The following is a 22443-nucleotide window of genomic DNA, read 5'->3' as shown; positions in this document are numbered from 1 at the left end:
TTCAGATATCCACAGTGGTGTCTCGCAATTACGTTGGGAATATTGGTCACGTTTATTAATGATGATGGAACAGAAATGTATGTGTCCAAGTTTGGTTTTGACACACAGGTTAATATTGCAAAAAAAAAGTAAGCACAGAAGGCATGAGAGTGGGGTTAAGAGGGAAATGGATCAGCCATGATGAAATGGCAGAGCAGACCCAATGCGCCCAGAGCTACTCCTATGTCTTATGGGTTGCTATTAAATACAGAGAACAATTTTTTTGAAGCCTGGGTGGGATGGTGTAGGGATGGTTGGGAATAGCTTTCTCTTCTGCACTTTCAGTTTGTATGGAAAAATGTCATTAGCAATATCCTTCCGGGTGGAGCAAATATACAAAGAAAAACCAGCCTGTATTCTATTTCTCACTACTGCTCAGTTATTAGTCCTGAACATTGCCTTGGAATCAGCTTGGGGTCTGCCATAATGATTTAAATGTAGTTGAACATGTTCTCAAATTTAACTGCAAAGATTAAAGTATGAAAATTTGGAGCCTGTATCAGAGGGCAACTAGCACCCAGCAACAGCCAGTCCTTTGGAAGAAGACAGTAGATTATTTAATAAAGTGTATGGGCTTTATTAAAGTCAAATGCCTGTATATTCTAAACTAATGATTATTGGCAGGGACACTCTAATAGCTCCTGAGGAAGAGAAGGGAAGATGTCGCTGATCACGTGCCAAGCAGTTAGACTTGGCACAGGTACAAGATAACCAATATGGTACAAATTAGAGTAAAATTCAAAAAACTGGAATTGTCATCCTAAAGAGTGCATATAAAGTGTTAATAAGCACTTCCTGTAATGAACAGCTTCAGGCGAGGTAGTCTGAGAGGATTTGCTGCACAAGAACATAATTAATATAATACAGGAGGAGATGCCAGGGGGTATATTGCAGTCAGAGGCATTTAAGGTATCTGTCAAAAAACTCTTGTGATCCTTTCCTAATGCAAAACGGATTGTGATGCTTCCCTAATATTGGGAGAGTTCTGACCTTGAGGTGAAAGTTCCAAACATGGTCGTCGTAATTCACAAGCCTCTGGGCAGTTAAACAGGCTTTTTCTGCAAGGCTGCAAAACTGGTTTAGAGTACTGCCTCTCTGAGGGGCAAATACAAGCACTTTTCCCTGAAAAGAAAAGATAGTAATTAACAGTTAGTGATTATTGAGACAAAATTTTAAGTCCTGGCAGCCATTTAAAATAATGTTTCATGGCTAAGCACAAAACCACGGATTAATCTGTTAAGTTGCATACACATCTCACTTAAAACAGATTAGTCTCTATGTTCGGAAATGAATGCAATTGTTATTATATGCCATTAAAATTGTACACATTATTCCTGATAATTATAAATTGTCTTTTACTTTATAATATTCAATTATCTAATCATTTGAAATAAGCAACATAAATGACCAAGCAAACAGGAGGCATCGCAGTGTAGTGGTTAGCACAACCCTTTACAGTACCAGTGATCTGGGTCCAATTAGATCATCCCTTAGCTTCCTCCTCTCTAAGGATAATAGCCTGAGCCTATCCAGTCAGTCCTTATAAATCAAGTCCCTGAGTTCCAGGTTGACCATACTTTCTTCCATAGATGCTGCCTGGCCTGCTGAGTTCCTCCAGAATTTTGTGTATATTGCTTGGATTTCCAGATTTTCTCTTGTTTGTCCCAAGTTCTAGCAAATCGCTGTGAATCTTTTCTACACCTTCTCTATTTATTCACATCCTTCCTACTGTATGGTGACCAGAACTGTACCAACATTCTGGGTGCAGTCTCACCATGTCTCGTAGAGCTGTACCATAATGTTCCAACATTTGGACTTGGTGCTTCGTTCAGTTAATATAGGCATGCCATATGCCTCCTTCACCAGCTTGTCTACATGTGACTCTGCTTTCAGGAAAACTATATACTCATATACCTAGTTCTCTCTGTTCTACAACACTCCCCCAGACATTCACTGTATGTATCCTGCCAGTTCGTACTTCACAAAATACACCATTTTGCACTTGTTGGAATTAAATTCCAACTTCCATTCCATTCCTCCACCATCAGGGTAGGAGTACAGGAGCCTCCTGCAGGCCTCCATTATCAGGGAAGTGGTACAGGAGCCTGAAGACATACACACTCAATATTTTTAGGAACAGGAACTTCACCTCCACCAGCAGATTTCCTAATGGTCCATGAACCCATCACTATTCTAGTGTCACGATTGAGGGGACATATGGTGTGTTGGCATTCATCAACTGTTGGATTGAGTTCAAGAGCTGTGAGGTAATGTTACAGCTATACAAGACCTTGGTCAGACCCCACTTAGAGTACTGTGCTCAGTTCTGGTCACTTCATTACAGAAAGAGAGAGAGCAGAGGAGATTTACAAGGATGTTGCCTGGATTGGAGGGTGTGCCTTATGAAAATAGGTTGAGTGAACTTGGCCTTTTCTCCTTGGAGCGATGGAGGATGAGAGGTGACCTGATAGAGGTGTATAAGATGATGAGAGGCATTGATCATGTGGATAACCAGAGGCTTTTTCCCAGGGCTGAAATGGCTAGCATGAGAGGGCACAGTTTTAAGGTGCTTAGAAGTAGGTACAAGGGGCATGTCAGAAATAAGTTTTTCACACAGAGGGTTGGGGGTGCGTGGAATGCACTGTCAGCAACAGTGGTGGAGGCAGATATAATAGGGTCTTTTAAGAGACTCCTGGATAGGTTTATGGAGCTTAGAAAAATAGAGGGCTATATGGTAGGGAAATTCTAGTTTCTAGAGTAGGTTACATTGTGGGCTGAAGGGTCTGTAATGTGCTGCAGATTTCTATGTTCTATTTCACATTTGCACTATTATATATTTTATTTCTCATTTGAACATAATAATTTATTAAATCTTTCACTGTACTGCTGCCACAAGCAACAAATTTCATGACAAGTGCCATTGATAATAAACCTGATTCAGATTCATTGCTCACTTATTCATTTGATCTAGACCTTTTTGTAACCCCGGGCAACCTTCTTCACTGTTCATCACAATAACAAATTGATGTCATCAGCATACTTTTTAATCATGTCACCAACATTCTCATCTAAATCATTAATATAGATGGCAAACAACAGAGGAACAAGGAATTGGCAGACAAACAGAATGAGAATGACAGAAAACTGGCTGACTAGCGGAAGGCAAAGAGCGGGAATTAAAGGGGGCCTTCTCTGGCTGTCTGCCATTGATTAGTGGTGTTCTGTTGGGTCCACTACTTCTTATGTCAAATGCTAAAAAACTGATGCTTTATGGTCAAGTTTGTAAATGATACAAAGAAAGGTGGAGGGGTAGGTAGTGTTGAAAAGCATGAGTTCTTGAGTTGTAGTGCAGAGTCTGCAGTACAGCTTGACCAGGTTAGGAGAATAAGTAAAGATGTGGCAGATAGCATACAGCATGGGGAAGTATATGGTCATACACCTTGGTGGAAAGAATAAAGATCATGAGACCATAAGAAATAACAGAATTATGCCATTTGGCTCATCAAGTCTGCTCTGCCATTCTATCATGGCTGATCTATTATCTCTCTCAACAACAAATTCTTGCCTTCTCCTTGTAATCTTTGGCACCCTTACTAATCAAGAACCTATCAAACTCCACTTTAAATATCCCAGTGACTTGGCCTCCACAGCATCTGTAGCAAAGACTGCCAGATTCACCACCCTTTGGCTAAAGAAAAGGATCTTCTTATATTCTGAGTCTGTACCTGCTGGTCACAGACAACCCCACTGTGGGAAACATCCTCTCCATGTCCATTCTTTCTAGGGCTTTCAATATTCGGTAGTTTTTAATTAGATCCTCCCTTATTCTTCCAAGTATAGACTACTTTCAAGCTGGAAAATAATTCAGAAATTGGAGATGGCTAAGGGACTTGAGAGTCATGGGTGCAGTATTCCCTAAAGGTTAACTTGTAGGTTGAGTCGATAGTACGGAAGGGAAATGAGATGTTAACATTTATCTCAAGAGAAATAGAATACAAAAGCAACAATATATGCTGAGGCTTTATATGGTGTTGTGTAGACCACATTTGGAGTATTGTGAGCAATTTCATATCACTCATATCTATGGAAAGATCTGCTGATACTGGAAAAAGGCCAGAAGAGGTTTACAAAAATGATCTAGGGGATGAAAGGCTTAATGTATGAGGGGTATTTGATGACTCTGGGTCTGTACTCACTAGAGTTTAGAAGGATGAAGGGGGATCTCATTGAAACCTGCTGACTATTGACAGGCCTGAAACAGCGGATGTGGCGAGGATGTTTCCAGTCGTGGGGGAGTCTGGAGCATGAGGGTACAGTCTCAGAGCCAAAGGACATCCATTTAGATCAGAGATAATGAGGAATTTCCTCAGCCAGCGGGTGGTGAATCTGTGGAATTCATTTCCATAAATGGCTATGGAGGATGACTTATTTAAAGTAGCAGTTGAAAGGTTCCTGCTTAGTAAGGTCTTCAAAGGTGACAGGGAAGGAGACAGGAGAATGGGGTGAAGAGGGAATAATAAATCAGCTAGCATGGAAGAGCAGAGCAGACTCAATAGGACAAATGGCCTATTTCTGCTCCTATGTCCTATGGTCTTATTGAGCAACACCAATCCTTGTGGCCTACCACTGGTTGGTTACAGACTCACGATATGATGAACAACCTACACTACCACCTTTTGATTCCTTCCACCATACAAATTTTGTATTCAGCTGGCTGGCTCAGCCTGAAGCCCATGTGATCTCACTTTACAGACCAGTCAATTATTTGGTTCTTACCAAAAGCCTTGCTAAAATTCATGCAGTTGTCTACTGCCCTTTCCCCTTTGCTATATCTTCAAAAAAATCAAATTTGTGAAACATAATTTCACATGCCAAGGCAGACTACCCCTAATCAGTCTTTGCCTCTCCAAATGCAGATAAATTCTGTCTCTCACAATATCCTCCAGTATCTTTCCCACTACTAATGTTAAAGTCACCAGCTTCTTGATCCCTGGCTTGTCTTTGCAGCTCTTAAATTAATGCAACCTCCCTTGGGGCTAAGGAAGATAGAAAAATCTCTGCCAGAATCCCAGCAATTTCTTCCCTTACTTTCCTCAAGAGGGATTTATTTACCCTTATGTGCCTCAGGAACACCAACACCTTCCCTTTCATAAAACCGAACATTGCTCTTCCCTTCCTGAACTCACCAGCTTCCATGTCCCGCTTCATGGTAAATACAGGCACAAGGTACTCATTCAAGACCTCATCGTCTCCTGTGCCTCCCCACGTGGGAGATCACACTGATCCTTACGGAGACCTATTCTCTCCTTCGTTATTTTTTTCTTCTTAATATTCTTATAGAGTCTCCCACAATTCTCCTTTACATTATCTACCAAATATACTGTATCTCAAATCCCCTTTTTGCTCTCCTGATTTCCTTCTGAAAAGCACTCATGCAAACTCAAACTCCTTAAAGAATTTGCTTCATCCCAGATACTTATACCTGACATATGCTGCCTTCTTTTTCCTGACTAGAACCCAAAATCCTTAAACAGCTAGCGTTCCCTAATCTTGCCAGCCTTGCCCTTGAGGAACACATCGGCACCAAATTCTCCCTATCTTACTTTAAAAGAATTTTGAAAAATCACAAGCTTAAAGTAAGCAAATAATTCAGTACTTAGTTTAACACTAATGAAAGAAAAAGCATAATTGGTTTTGATAACTTGAAATAGACTTTGATCAAAAAATAATCTCATGCATCCTTGGAGCAATTTCATTCATTTAGTTTCAAACTGTGTATCATATCAGTCAGCTAAATAGAGAAGTTTTCTAGTTTATGCAAGAGTCAAGCAGATAAGACGTCTCAATTGAAGTTGGACCTAATAAGTATTAAAGTATTACATTGACATTAATCATGCCATTCCACTACATTCTCAATCATTGTGTAGGGTAACTAATTATTCCAAAGCTCACAATCAGAGAAAACGGAAACATACTTACATTGGGTTTGAGTAATCTCTTTATTGCATCAACAAGGCTGACTCTGTACTGGTCCAAAAACAAGCTGATATTAAGGGGAGAGAAACAAGAGCAGGATTTTCAAGGCATCTTGCATAAGTCTAAGATATTAACAGAAAATACTGATTTCAATTATCCACCAACATAATCTGTTGGAGAAGGGTTTTATACAAAATCTAAATATTTTTCTGACTTCCTTTACATAGTCTTTATTCAGCTGCAGGCCAGTGTTTGATAGATGGCTAGGATTTATGAATATACATTTTCAAACTGAATTGATTTATGTCACACCTTATTTCTTACCCTTCTGGTTTATTTCAAAATAAGCTAAGGTAAAAAAAAATACCAAGCAGACTGCTTCTGTTCTTGCACAAAGAAAATATTTAAAATGTTAAATCTTTTGGCCAGACCTCGCTTCATCTATTTAATCTGTGGAAAGTCTATATGTGAGCTATGCATAAGCTTCCAAGGAGACTGCAGGTTCTCCTTTCCTGGTTCTCCTGACTGCCTGCATTTTTAATCTGATCTAATCCTGTGGCATTATCTTTATCCTTGCAATGAAACCTGAAGTATCCACTCTAATATTAGGTGAAGATGACATTTGCTAAATTACTTACTGAAATCATATGGTGTCGCTCAGCTCTTTGTCTGATTCAGAGTATACAACTCTGGTTTATATCATCACTGCTAAAGTACTTATGCAGTCTCTCTAATTTATTTGCATTAAAACCAAAAGGGATAGAGATTGTGCATGCATTATTTATTGGGTTTCCTCTTTCTAATAACTTTTTTTTTGTTTCATTTTTTGTTGAGGATCCCGACCTCTGTCAGGAGGACTTCTTGTATCCAAGCTGAACTTGGACATGTTATTGCCACGTGAACTTGGACATGAGTTGGTTGTTTAACATAGAAGGAAGAGTTTTGGTACACACAACATTGCTTGAATTGTTACATCTATACTTGAGGACTCTGTGGCAAGAATTATCACAACCAGCAATGGATGTGGTTGGGCTAACTGCCCAGTACTGGTGAGCACCCATATTGAAATTAGCTGACTCTGCTGATCTGGGATCAAAATGTACATTGACTTCAACTAGAATAATTAAAGGAAACAAAAGGAGAACAAAAATAAATGCACCTGTACGAGAATTTCAGATGGGATAACATGTCCACCAACAATTCAGAGTCAAATACACAAAAATAATTTCACAAGTACCTAGTACAATAAATGGCATATTTATGTAAATAGTATCAAAGAAATATCTCTGCCTGATAAAGTTATAGGAAAAAAAAAGAATTTTAAAGCTATTTATTTGTATCTAAAATTAATACTGCACTGCTGGTCAAATATTTGTTTTGGAAGAGAGAAAGGAGCAACTGATTCCTTTTTAATCTTCAGAAAGAGCTGTTTATGTTGATACATTTGCTTTCTCCAGACTGCTTCTCACTGAGTCATAATTATTAGCAATTTGCCTAAGTTGTCCATTTACTGGTACATCAAGCATGAAAAAGAGGCAATTTCAGAAAATGGAATGCCTCTTAAAATCAATCTTTGGAAATAATGTGGTAGAAGTTACTGTCTGATAGACCACTACTTGATAGCTGTCACATGAAGCTGCATATTAATTTGTCACTGTTATGTTATTCCACACTTCATCCATTTGCTTTAGGATTTTTGGTAAGTAATCTTTCTTTTCCAAAAAAAAATACAAAGCATGAAAAATTATCCCTCGAATATGTTGCATGTCACAAAATAATATTTATAATATTTTATTTATATTAAATGTAGATACTCACCAATCAGCACAGATAATGACATCAAAATGTCCTTCGAGGAGAGACACATCCACCTCATTATCCCATCGCATTATGCTATGGTGGAAGTAGCAAAACATAATCAGGTTACATCACTTTATTCATGTAGCCTGCATGCGTCTATTAGCAATGTGTATTTCTTTATCAATTGTCTCTGTGACTCCTGCTGATGCACAAATTCACAAGGCCTGCACTATCTGGTTCCTGGTTTATGAGGCTGTTTTTTTTCTCGTCTAAATCAAATGCATCCTTTACTTTTTAAAACCTGATTATAGTTAAGATTAATTCTGGCCCCACCCAGATTTCACATTGAAGGAGTCACAAGACAATGACCAAACACTGGGAGTCATGTTTAACCTTTTTATTCTGAAACCAGTTCTGAGGCTGACTGGATTATTGCAAATGTAATTCTGCTTGAAAGTACGTAACACAATCCAGACAACAAATAGCAATCTGGGACTGTTTTAATGATACACCCAACATCCCACTTATGTACTAAGACACTGGGGAATGCAGTTAAATGTTAGCAGAGAACTAATACTTTATCCAAGAAACTTTGAAAGAATAAGTAAAATGCTACACATTTGTTTTTAAGTGGTCTGAAATTGCCTTGGTCCCAAATCTGTTCTGAACTGTAACTTCACCAGGGGTGTCCTTGATGCACCATCAATAACTCTCGGAGACGGGAGGCGAACGATAGGCTTTTATTAGCTGCAACAGACCACCACACAACATTCTGGAGACTGAGGGAGGAGCTGTGCCTCCAATCGCCTTTATACAGGGGTCTGTGGGAGGAGCCACAGGAGCAGTCAGCAGAGGGGCGTGTCCAGACAGGTATATGTAGTTCACCACAGTCATAAAAGCTCCATTTATTTGTTTATGAGTAATTCCTACTACACTGCAGACTAAGTTCCACCAAGTAGGAAAAGCTCAAAGGAATTTCTGACTAGTCTTTATAGAAACAGGAAAGTTAAACAGAATGTGAGAGTCTTTAATGGGTACTGAATTAAGCCTGGGGTCCCTGCTCCAATTGTTCACCAAGATTTACTCCCAAGTTAATGAAGGTTTCACTTAAATGTCAATATCTTGTGAGTAATATTCGGTAATGTGGATGATCAGCTGTTTACGTAAGCAAAATGAGAAGCTAGAGTGGGCCATTTAATTCCTTGAACCTGCTCCATTATTCCATAAGATTTTGACTAATCATTTACCACCTGCACTCATACCATTTCCTCAATTCCTTAACATTTAAAAATCTATTGATCCATTAAGGTCATGGTCATTGTGGGCCGAAGGGTCTATTCCTGTGCTGTACTGTTCTATAGAAAGATATAGCATTGAAACAGGTCCTTCAGACTACCACACCTACGTCAATCACCATATATCCTAATCCCACTAGTTTACAATAATCCCATATGCCTCTATGTCTTGCTTATCCAAGTGCCTGTCCAGATGGCTCTTAAATGTTGTTAGTGTTTCTGCCTCCACCACCTCTTCTATCAGCTCATTCCGGACACCAACTAACTCTTTGTGTGAAAAATGTATCCCTTAGAATTCCCTTTAAACCTTTCACCTTAAACATATAGCCTTTGGTTTCAGTCACCCCTCCCGTGGGAACAAGACTCTGGCCACCTACTCTAGTTATGCCTCACATAATTGTGTAAACCTCTGTCACCTTTGCCCCTTGGAAAACAGACCAGTCTATCCAATCTTCCATGAAAATTCAAGCCCTCCAGTTCAGCAACATCTCTGTGAATCTTTTCTGCAACCCATTGCTTAATCACATCCTGTATTGGATGCAAGTAGTCTCACAACAAGCATTTGAATCAACAAGGCATAGTAACCTGTGGAGTATATGCTGGTAAATGGGATTAGATTAGTTCTTGAAGATCAGGAAGCTGAGGAACCTGTTTTTGTGCTGTGTGGCTCTGCAACTCTATGACCACTGTCTTGAATGAACTCAACTATTGGGCTTCAACAAACCTCTAGGGTGGTGAATTCCAAAGATTCACTACTGTCAAGATTAATAAACTTTTTCTCATCTCTTGCCTGACAGGATGACCCCCTTACTCTGAGACTGTGACCCCTTGGTTCTACATTTCAACTGCATATAACCTTGCCCTCCAACCAGCAGAATCATCAACTCGACATCTATCTGGCAATTCCTTCAAGAGTTATTCCATGTTTAAATAAAGGGTCTTCACAGAGTACAGTCATTGTCCTCAAGTGGCAAACCCACCTAATAAAACTCTCTCATTAGCCCTCCTATTCAACAAGGTCAAAATGAATGATACTCATGCTTGATATTTAACACTCATCCCACTCCAACATTAACCATTCCATACCATTATCTAATTGAATCAATGAACTTCCAATTCCAGGCAATTTGAACAAAAATCTTATGCTTACACTTCACTTTATATTGTCATGTTGTATGCCAACATTTCTTATCTCAACCTATGTGACCACATATTATTTACCCCAGTCAGCTTTCTATTCATGCAATGCCTCAGCTTCACAACTCAAATCCCTCATCCTGCTCTCTAGAGAAACTCCTAATGGCATATTTGTTATATAACATGAAACTAGTTTGTATTTTAAAAATCAAAATGAGGATAGAATAGATGACCACAAAATGACAATTTTTTTGAAATATGCATGCCCTCAAAATTTCACATTTAAATTCCGGGTAAACTGGTTTGGTCCTCTTATCAATGAGTTCAAAAACAAGCTTAAAATGAAGTAGTCACGTTTCTGTTAGTCTGAGAAAGGTCATCATGGATACCAGGGTTCAGAATGAAAACTCTGCATTCAACTTTGGCATTCCTGCTGAGAAGAAATCACATCACTGCAAAAATAAAGTAAATCTACACTTGTGGAGTCAAGAGCTCCTGACCCAAGTGAGAGAAGCAGAATGAGATGCCCTCCAGGGGTATCAACTCACTCTGCTTAGATTCAAACACAACATGCAATGCAACTCCAGTGTGATGTCAAAGCAGGTTTTAAAAGGTGTCAGGTACTCCTGCAGCCTTCACTCTTACAAGTACTTCAAATTTACCCACCAGGAGAGAATACCACTATTCAAACAGAGATGCAGTTTGTGTATAAATGAAACATCAAAGTTTGCACAGTTTATAACAAAACACAACATTACAACTGGTCGTAGAACACGTGTGCGCTTTTTTTCGTCTTAAACTCAGATGGATGCACACTGATTAGAACAGAGCCTCAGGACTTGCTTCTGAAGCTGCCAGATTGAATCTCAAGTTTCTTTAAGACAGTTATTATTTCAAGTGACTCAAAGCTAAAATTCTCTGAACCGATACAACTAACTACAAGTCCAACAGAAGGAGTGATTGTACATAATTATTACCCTGCGCTTCATTATTCAAAGACATCTTTCATTTTCTAATTCAAACAAATTGTGCAGTTATTTATTAATTTAGAACAAGATATATAGAAATATTGGCAACTCAGTAAAAAGTTTTGAGGTCTTAAAACTTTGCCTATCTAAAAATTTAAGCTTCTATTTGAATTTGATTATTTATCCTAGCCCTTCATCTCCTCTCTTCATTCCCCCCACTACCACTGCATTTATCTCCTGATTGCACTAATATCCTACATACAGTTCTGTAATTACTGCCCACCTTCCTTGTAATTCACCTAATTCTAACAATCTCCACTTATGAACATAGACAGGATCCCAACTGTTGTCATGTAAAATGGGACCTTTATTGATCTGCATGGCTGAACATCACATTGAACAGTGCAGTTACCCCTGAGCACAGAGTTCAGAACCAAGTTTTTGTCAACTGTTAAAAAAGTGTCTCTTCTTAAAACTTAATCCCTTGTTTTTATGTCAATGATAAATAAACAATCCAGACTCTTTTGATGCTCTCATTGAAAGAAAAGTTTATTCAAGATTCTTTTCTGAAGAAAAGTGCAGGGCTATGTGTAGATACTCTATTGATTAAAAACGGTGGCAGGGTGGAGGTATGTCTCTAACAAAGGAGGTACAAGGCACTTCTTCCCTCTGCTCGCCTGCAGGCCATCCTTGGGTAAGGTGTAGCACTTGCTTAGCCCCGACCAGGGTCACCTGAAGCCATGGAGCAGTTGGTGGATAGTCGAATAAACAGATGGTGCATATCACAAGCAACATACACAAAATGCTGGTGGAACGCAGCAGGCCAGGCAACATCTATAGGAAGAAGTACAGTCAACATTTCGGGCCAAGTTCTGGTTACGCAACCACTGATGCCAGGATGACGATCTCTGAAGAGTATTGATGATGGCTGGGGTCACCCGTCTTCTAAAGACACTACCAGAAGAAGGCAATGGCAAATGACTTCTGTAGAAAAATTTGCCAAGAACGATCATGGTCATGGAAAGCCCAAGATCACCCACATCATATGACATGGCACATTATGAACAAACGATTGAGTAAAGATGTTCAATTTGCACCTAACATTAAATGGAGTGATTTGTGATGAAAATGATTCAGTAGTGTAATACTTTGCCTTCCCTGCATCGTTATGTACAATATTGCATGTAATCATTTTAAATCAAAATTTACAGAATTAATGCAGATGTTAGAAATCTAAAATAAAACAGAAAATATTTGTAACACCAAACAGGTCAGGAGGCATTGGTGAAATATAAAAACTGAGCTAGAAACACAGATTAACAAAATTGTTTTAATTTTCTGAAATGAAGGGTGGTTGAGCCCTGAAGGACATGGCTGCCAGATCTGATCTACAACATGGAGGGAATCCACACCAGCAATTTCACCTCAGCCTCATCAATCTATCTGTGGCAGGTATAACTGATCCAGATTCCTCCAGAGGACTTCATCATCACAGAAATGGGTCTTCATTCAATTGGACCTACAGTATGCAAAATCAAGGAACACCTGAGAACACCGGGTATCATAAAGTTTAGAGACTATGCAAGCAGAGATCTGGTCGAAACGAAGTCCCGTTCTTCATTCTGAAGCACAGTATTTTCCATGTATCGAGCAGCACAACAATCATGCTGAATGGTATACACTGAATATTCTGGCAGCTCAAACTCAGGTATGCACAATGTGCTGTGGACCATCAACACAAAAGAAATGTATACCACCATGATCTACAATCTCATGGCATAACTTCTTTCACTCTACCATTACAATATGTCAAGGCATCAATACTGGTTTATTGAGAAATGGAAAAAAGCCTAGGGGAGCAGCATTGGGCACACTTAACATTCTAAACTGGAGAAGCTATAACATAGGGCTACAAATAAGCTGAAATAATTGAAAACACGATGCAATAAACAGAGATAAGTGATCCTGTAGTCTCATCACATGGCAATAGAGAATTCAACTGCAACAGGAAGGAAAAGCCCTCCCACACCTGCCCCACTCCAACCATCTCTGTGCAATTGGTAAGGGCAGGGCTGAAACACTTGTACAGTTGTTCAGCCAGGAGTGCAAGGTAACTTCCTCCTGAGGACCCCATCATCACAGAAGTGGGTCTTCATTCGACTGGACTTACAGTATGCAATATCAATAAACACTTGAGAACACCAGATACCACAAAGTTTAGTCAAAATTCCAAATGTAGACTTTAAATCAATGGAGCAGAACTGGAACATGAGGCCCATTGAGTCGGCTTTGCTGAGCAGCATACCGTGCAAGACCTTGTGTGTGCGTGCACGCCCTTAACTCCCGGTGGAGTCGTCAGGGCACCGATCTTTTTGGTGATTGCTCATTATACGGCATGTTTTGGCCATCCCTCTCCAGGTTTTTGGAGCCGGTTGGATTTGAACTCGGGAGCCTTCGCTCTGAAGTCCGGCGGCCCCAAGATAAACAAGACCTTGTCAAAGGCCTTGCTAAAGTCCACTGTCTTGCCCACTTCAACCCTTTTGGTTACCTCTTTAATTACCTCTCAAATTGACGAGACATCATTTCCCATGTGCATTACATTATCCCTAATTACTTTCGCCTTTCCAAATTCAGGTAGATCCTGTCTCTCCAAATTGCTCCAAGCAGATTTCCACTGATGTTAGACTCACTGCCCGTAGTTCTCAAGCCTATCCTTGCAGCACCTCAAAAATGAAGGCGCTTTCCACCTTCACCTGTGACCCTCTCTACCATCACTCATCACTCCACCCATGCCTACCTTAGTGAAAGTGTCATATACTAGACACAGAAGTTTGAGGTGAAAGGTGAAATGTTGAAAGGAGATTTGCAAGGCAAAGAAAGTGGTAGATGCCTGGAATGTGCTGCCAAGGGAGGTAGTAAAAGCAGATATAACAGTAACATTTAAGAAGCATTTAGATGACCACTCGAAAAGGCAAACAATAGAGGAAGACAGACTATGGGCAAGCACATGAGAATAGTTTAATTTGGCATCATGGTCAACACAGACACTGTAAGCAATAGGGTCTATTCTTGTGCTACACTGTTTTACGTTTTCTATGTTTACAATAAAATTAGCTCTACAGGTCGCACCCAAACAATTTGTGGTGATTTGGCAGGACAACGCCTGGAATACAGTGTGCAGTTTTGGTCTCCTGACCTGAGAAAAGATACTTCCTATGGAGGGAACACAGACTGATTAGCAGGACCATCATGTGAACAGGGACTGACTGCAATTCAGAAAATGTTAGGAAAATTCTCAAATTCTGAATGGTTGGATGCTCTCCAGTTGGGAAGTTCATAACCAGAATGCAAGCAAATACACTTAGAACTGAGAGAGAAATATCTCCACCGAGTGAGTATTGAAAGTGTGGAACTCACTGCTATAGACATCTGTAGGGACAAGTAATTGATGGCTGGACTTCTGGATACAAAAAGCATTAAGGATTATGAGCAGTGAGAAGGAATATAGTACTGAGATAAAGGATTAGTTATTATCACATTGTACAGCAGAGCTGAAGAACTCCTTCAAAGAGCTGAGCAGCATAACTCATGAATCCACTTCACTACACAAAACCTTTGGTGAGTGCCATATATTTTTCATAGTCTTTTCAAACAGAAGATGTTTTCATTGCAATTCTATATTACATACTCAAATAGTATGTAAGGGGATGAGAGGAGAAAACTGTAAGATAATAAGACATGGGGGCAGAATCAATGCCATTCAGCCCATTGAGTCTGTTTCTGATATTCCATTATGGCTAATTTATTATCCTTCTCAACCCCATTTCCTGCCTTCTCCCCGTAATGTTTGACCCCCTTATTAATCAAGAACCTATCAACCTCCGCTTTAAATATATCCAATGACCTGGCCTCTGCTGCTGTCTATAGCAATTAATTCCACTGATTCAACACACTCTGGCTAAAGAAATACCTCCTCGCCTCTGTTCTAAAGGGTCATCCTTACATTCAGAAGCTGTGGCCTCTGGTCCTAGATCTTTCCACTAATGGAAACATCCTCTCTATGTCCACTCTATCTAGTCCTTTCAATAGTCAGTAGGTTTCATTCATTCTTTGAAACTTCAGCAAGTCCGAGCCAAGAGCCATCAAATGCTACTCATACATTAACCCTTTCATCCCTGGAATAATTCTGGTGAACCTCCTCTGGATCATCCAATGCCAGCACATCCTTTCTGAGATCAGGGGCTCTAAATCTGGTTTGGCCTATACTATATAAAGCCTCAGCATTACACCTCTGCTTTTATATTCTAGCCTTCTTGAAATGAATGCTAACATTCCAGTTGCTTCCTTTACAACCAACTCCTCTCCTCTGTGTTTGGGTTAATTCTTCTTTACGGTTCCAGACAAATTAACCTTTAGGGAATCCTACACTAAGAATCCCAAGTCAACCTCCATCTCCAATTTATTGAATTTGCTCCCCATTTAGAGAGCAGTCTAATCTCAGCCAGAGAAATGGAGGGTGCAGAACCAAGAAAATGGATCCACAACATTATTAGAGGCCTCACTTTTGTACAGCAAGGGTTTTTGTGGCTGTCAAAGGAACTGAAGACACAATGAAGGAGCCTCAGTACCAAAATTTGCAAAAGGTGAACATAAGAGCTGGGAGAGAATGAAGTGCACTCTTGCAAAATGTAGATAGAGCTGGTGCAGGAGTGGGAAAGATCAGATTGGTAGAGGAACAGGATTTTCAGAAGGAGAATGATAACGAGAGTTTTAAAAGGGAGAGGAAGAACACTGGATTAAAGACAGTCTTTATCAACCATTAACATCGAGATCAAAGAAAAGATCTAAGTGGTAAGGAAATGAGTGCTAAAGACAGCACTAGCATGCATTCATGCAGAGGATTTGTGATGATCTGGAATGGTGAGTGAATAGAAACATGGTGCTTCTAGAGGAGAGTGAATGTACTGTTCAGACACTGCTCAGATCTAAACTGGACAGATGTCGTGGGGTGATCACAATAGAGGGTGACCTCGGATCAGTGGATACAGCCTCAGAATAGAAGAACATTCCTTTAAAACAGAGATGAGGAGGAAATTCTTTAGCTAGAGGGTGGTGAATCTGTGAAATTCATTGCCACAGATGGCTGTGGAGGCCAAGTCATTGGGTACACTTAAAGCAGAGGTTGATAGGTTCTTGATTAGTAAGGGCATCAAAGCTTACGGAGAGAAGACGGAAGAATGGGGTTTAGAGGGAAAATAAACTGGCCATGATTGAATAGCGGAGCAGACTCGATGGGCTGAGTAGCGTAATTCTGCTCCTTTGACTTATGGTCTTAAGATTGACCACCTGTTTGAAGAAAGGAAGAAATCTATGTCCTCTTCATGTTTTTGGTACATAAACATCACGAGCAAAAACAATAAAAAATATTTGCTCCATCTCCTGCACTTTGTCAGTAGTGCAAGTTCAAGATCAAGTTCAGTTTATTGCCATTCAATCATATACATGTATACCACCAAAAGAAAAGATATTTCCCCGGACCAAGGTACACAAAACAGAACGTATAACTCACTTATATAACACAGGAAGTAATGTTACCACTAGTAAATTAATAAATAATAAGGTGCATTTATGACACAACTTAAAAAGTAAACAGTATAACACTACTAGTACTTCATGCATGATGAAATCAGGGTGGTGGCAGGAGCTCAGCAGTCTTATGACCTGGGGGAAGATGCTGTTTCCCATCCTGATAGTTCTCGTCCTAATGCCATGGAACCTCCTGACTGATGGTAGGAGGTCAAAGAGATCATTGGATGGATGGGAAGGATCATTGACCATGCTAAAGAGCCTGCATACACAAGGCTCCTGATAAATATCTCTGTTGGGTGGAAGAGAAACCCTGATGATACCCTCAACAGTCTTCAAAATCCTTCAGAGGGACTCGCGGTCAAATGCCTTGCAATTCTCATACCAGATGGTGATGCAGCTGGTCAGGACACTCAATGGTCTATTCCATTGTTTTTTTGGCCTGGGTGATTCAATAATTGTATTTTGTAAATAAGCAGCTGCTTCTATTTTAAATACTTGTTTTTTGTCCTGCACTCTATATTCCCACAACCACTGCATGAAGGTATTCTTCCTGTTCTTACCTGTAAGTGACTTTAAAGATTAAGTAACCTTGTTTTAGATTCCCTCATTATAGAGGCAAGGATGTCTACACCACTAAATCCCTTTACCACAATCGGATTAGCTCTTAAAATCATCACAACTGAAGAACGTAGCTTGAGTGTACATCTTTCTCATAACAGCTAAGTACTTTCATCACAAATTATCATTCTGGTACATCATTATTTGCACTCCTCAAGACCTGTACACATTTTATAAAGTACAGGTCTTAAAACTGAAAATGGTATTCCAAGTAAAATCTGACTATTAGCCATAAAGTTTCCAATAGCCTTTCTGTTCTTTGTTTTTGATCACTGTTAATCTCTCTCTAGCTTTTTTTTTTATTGCTTTTCTAGTGCAAAGTTTCTTTTAAATTCCTGTATGCATCTTAAAATTATTTTGTTCTTTCTGTTGTAATTTTCTTGTTCCAAAGAGTGAAGCTGCTTCTTAAGTACACGACATGTTCTAATCCTGAAGAACTTCCGTTTTTTTGTGAATGCTTATGAACTTCTCCCCCAATCCGTGAATTTGGAGAAAAATGATAGTTTAGCAGCTTTCTACACCATCTCTAATAATGTGTAGGATGTGCTGAATTTCTTTACTCAACTATCCTGTAGAAAGCATGAACATACAAGAGGCTAGAGATGCTGAGAAATTGGAGCAAAAACCAAATTTCGGAAAGAAATCAGTGGGTCAAACAGTATCTGCGAAAGGAGAGGGATAGTTAATATTTCAGGTCAAGACAGTGCATCGGGACTAAGAAAGTAAAGGGGTACAGATTAGTAGTACCCTTAGATAGTATAAAGAAATAAGGAGGATGCATGAGGTGGGTGCTGGAAGGCAATTGGCGGAACCAGGTGACAAGAAGGCTGATGGATAGATGGAGCCAGGAGGAGAGTGGGTAAGAATGGAAGTAGCTGAATGGTGATTAAGTGCTGAGATCAAAGGGCTTCAGATTCTGGAATCTGATGTGGAACCCCATAAGGGATGGCAGATGGTCATATAGGATCTTTGGGGCAGAAGAGCGCTTAGAAAGGAGTGGGAAGCATTTGAGAGAATCTGGGTGGATCAGGAGAGAAATGAACACAGATGGTTATGGTTACCTAAAATTTAAACATTCAGTGGGTACATCCTATTCTGCTTGAGTTGCTGACTACCTAATGGGCTGAACTTTGTATTTTTCAGTTTCAGATAACCCTCACCATCTACGTTCATTTTTCTCTCAGGTTCCCTCAAATCCCTTTTTTCCATTGCTCCCCAAGGCCCACCTGCCACCCAACTTACTTCTCCATTCCCACCACGTTGTATCTGTTCTTCTCCCACACACTTAAACCAGTGGATCTCCTATCCTCTCTCCCACTGGCTGCATCTGCCCATTATCTCTCCCAGATCTCATTCAATTTATCACCTCCTTCCTTATTAGATTCCATAATTTTGGATCACTCTGGGTGCTAAAAGGAGAAGTTGGAGCCCAGGCAGAGGAGATTCAGTGCCCGTACAACTGACCCGGGTGCTAAATTGGATTGATCTGGGTGCCGAGCTGATTTGAAGAGCTTGAGCTGAGTGATGGAATCTTGGCCCAGTCTGAGTCACTGGGTAGTGTGGTGTAGGCTCTGAATCCTTCGTCGTTGCTGGGTCCTAGTGCGAGACACGATTCACTGTTTAGACAATTTAAATGGCAGCTCAGAGCGAAGGCGAGAGCCCATTTCACTCGTTCTCTGTGATGTTCTCTCCTCCATCCAGGGCACAGAGCCTTTCGCTGTTCCGTTACTGGGTCAATTTAAATGTCGGCTCAGATAGACAGGATGTCAGGATCTGAGGCAAGAGCTGATTTCACATGCTCTCCATGATGGTCATTCCACTCTGCGTGGTGCTGAGGCCATCAATACTGCCCCGGCTGCTGCGCTCCGTGCCTGCTAATATGATGAACTGATAAGCGAGGCTTTGGCCTACTCCAGGTTGCTCCGCGGTTCAGATCTGAGGACTCCGTTTTGGTTCGGAATGTTGCTGTTATTTGCTTCAATTGTATGCATGATTTTTATATATTGTTTTCCTTCTCTTGTGCATTGAGTGTTGGTCTTTTATTTTTTCATTAATTGGGTTCTTTCAGGTTTCTTGCTTTTGGCTATCTGTGAGCAAGCAAATCTTAAAGTTGTATGATCTATACATTCTTTGATAAGAAATGAATCTTGAAACTTGAAAGAGAAGTTTGCTGTTGCCATAAAGAGCAGCCATACTGCATGAGTGGGAATGACACACAGCTTTCAGGTTAACAAGTGTCAATCAACTTCATAGTTTTATTTTATAAGGTGCTCAGCTCCTTGTCTGTTCATTGACTACCGCTCAGTGTTTAACACCATCATTCCTACAGTACTGATTGATAAGCTACAGAAACTGGGCCTCTGTACCACCGTCTGCAACTGGATCCTTGACTTCCTAATTGGAAGATCACAATCTGTACAGATTGTTAATAAATATCTCCTCCTCACTGACGATCAACTCTGGCGCACCTCAGGGATGTGTGCTTAGCCCACTGCTCTACTCTCTCTACACCCATGACTCTGTGGCTAGGCATAGCTCAAATACTATCAATTAATGTGATGGTGATACAATCAGCGTTGGCAGAATCTCAGATGGAGATGAGAGAGTGTACAGGAGCGAGATTATACCCACTAGTTGAAGAGTGTCACAGCAACAACCTTGCACTCAACATCAATAAGAGCAAGGAGCTGATTGTGGACATCAGAAAGGGTAGGATGAGGGAATATGAACCAATCCTCATACAGTGATCAGAGGTGGAAAGAGTGAGCAATTTCAAGTTCCTGGGTGTCAAGATCTCTGATGTTCTAACCTGGTCCCAACATAACAATGTAGCTATAAAGAAGGCACGAAGTGGATATATTTCATTGAAAATTTGAAGAGAATTGTTTTAACACCCAAAACCCTCAAAATCTTCTATAAATGTACCGTGGAGAGCATTCTGACGGGCCCCATCACTGTCTGGTATGGGAGTGGGTGAGCTACTGCACAGGATCAAAAGAAGCTACAAAAATTTGTAAAACTAGTCAGCTCCATCATGAGTACTAGCCTCCATAGCAACCAAGATATCTTCAAGGAATGGTGCCTCAGAAAAGTGGCGGGCATTATTAAGGACCCCTATTACTCAAGACATGCCCTCTTCTTACTGTTACCATCAGGAAGAAGGGTACAGAAGCCTGAAGGCACACACTCAGCAATTCAGAAACAGCTTCTTCCCCTCTGCCAACTGATTCCTAAATGGACATCACACCCATGAACACTACTTCACTTCTTTTATTATTTCTGCTTTGTGCTATTTTTAATTGATTTACTTACTTATTTTTTATATTATAATGCTTTGTACTGCTGCCGCTAAGTTAACAAATTTCACGACGTGTGGTGATATTAAACCCGATTCTGACCCTGATTGTTGAAGCTGCATTCATTGAGTCAAAATGGAGAGAATTCATTCACACTCTTGGCTTGTGTCTTGTAAACAATGGACAGGGTACAGGAAGTTAAGAAGTGTCACTTATCACAGAATATACAGCCACTGTCTGGCCTGACAATGTGACGCAAGTATTTTTGTGGCTGCTCAGTTTTCAGTCAAGAACGTGCAGCAGAATTTGTCAAATAAAGGTGACATCTTAGACTTGTTGGAGATGATCAGTATCTGGCACATTCATGATTCAGTGTTATTTGCCACTCATTATCTCCAGCTAAAGTTTCTCAGCCTTGATGCAAGTGGGCATGGACTGCTTCATTTTATGGGTATTGCAAATCAAACTGAACACTATTAATTCATAAGACAGCATCTTCATTTCAAACTTATAATGTAGAGAAGGCACTAGAACAGTGGTTCCATGGACACCTTGCTTAATGGTATTCATCGTTGTCTGAACCCTTAGTGTCTAGGTGGCACATGGGGCCTCTAATGGTATTGGTCCATGGCATAAAAAGGGATGGGAAACCCTGTTCTAGAGCCTCCAACAAACATTCACTTCTATCCCCCTTGCTAACAGATATAGCATTAGCCAGTGGAAAGTTCTCCTCTTGATTCTTATTCTCTTCAATTTTACTGGAGTTTCTTAATCCCACAGCAATTTAAGTCAGCTCATATTTTAGGGAGAGATCAGAATTGTTTTTGATGTTTTCCATCATTCTGATGATGATTAAGTGTGGATCGATGACAAAACTATTGATCAAAATGGATGTCACCTGCTATTAATAGTTTTTAAAATAACTTCCAAATATGTTGGTGTGAAATTGGATAAAATATGTTTGATACAAATAAAAAATGTTCAAAGAAACTATTCACCAACAAGTGAGGAAGTAGAGGGAGAAAGAAAATAAGAGTCATGATGAGTCTTACAGAGAAATGATGAGACTTTTAGGTTTTGTTTATATATACAGTATGAAGTGTTACTTGTTCCTCTGTGCCAGGTAAAACCGATAGTCCTAGGTTTATAGTATTTGCTAGACTAAACAACTACGGACAAGGTTCTTTGCAGATGGATTTAGCAGAAGAAAATATCTAGCATCCTCAGTCTTGACCATATTCTGTTAGAACCTACAGTTACACGCGGTAATTTACTTGAGAAATAGTGTTCTGCTGGAATCAGTGCAATAACAGAAGCTAAGAACTAAGAGAAGATAAGCTTATGAGCAGAACATTAAATTATTTAAGTTTCATTGTGACACCATGAAAGTAACTTGCATGTACAATATTTTTCACATTTTAATGTAGTTATTATAATAGGAAAAACAAAATTAGGTAGCAGGTACCATCTAGCATTTAGAACAGTATCAATCTGCACAATGCCATGACAATGAATTTCCACAGGAGTAGGAGGCACTCCCACAATGTGAGCTAATTACATCAGGATTCATTCACTGAGAAAGAGGTCCGGATTTTACTGTCACCAAGTTACATTGCCACCCACTGTCACCACTCACCCGAACTTACCGTAGCCAGATCAGAAAGACTGATCTTGATTGGCCACGTTGTCCTGGAGTCACGCGACAGTATCTCAAGTGGATGCATG

The 22443-nt window shown here is 40.0% G+C and overlaps 1 protein-coding gene across 3 annotated transcripts in view; it reads right to left on the bottom strand.

Moving 5' to 3' along the window:
- Positions 1 to 22443, bottom strand: part of camkmt (calmodulin-lysine N-methyltransferase) — a 332954-nt gene that overhangs the window by 20232 nt on the left and 290279 nt on the right. For all 3 annotated transcript variants that reach the window (XM_073050676.1, XM_073050675.1, XM_073050678.1), the window contains exons 8-10: positions 7834 to 7908; positions 6019 to 6082; positions 1030 to 1161 (exon numbers count right to left, since the gene is read on the bottom strand). In XM_073050676.1, coding sequence (XP_072906777.1) covers positions 1030 to 1161; positions 6019 to 6082; positions 7834 to 7908 — 271 coding nt within the window. The remainder of the gene's footprint in view (positions 1 to 1029; positions 1162 to 6018; positions 6083 to 7833; positions 7909 to 22443) is intronic.

Source organism: Hemitrygon akajei, chromosome 7 (genome assembly GCF_048418815.1).
Source record: "Hemitrygon akajei chromosome 7, sHemAka1.3, whole genome shotgun sequence".
In the NCBI taxonomy this organism is placed as follows: Eukaryota; Metazoa; Chordata; class Chondrichthyes; order Myliobatiformes; family Dasyatidae; genus Hemitrygon; species Hemitrygon akajei.
The sequence above is the reverse complement of the archived record's forward strand: the minus strand, read 5'-3'. Positions and strand labels throughout refer to the sequence as shown.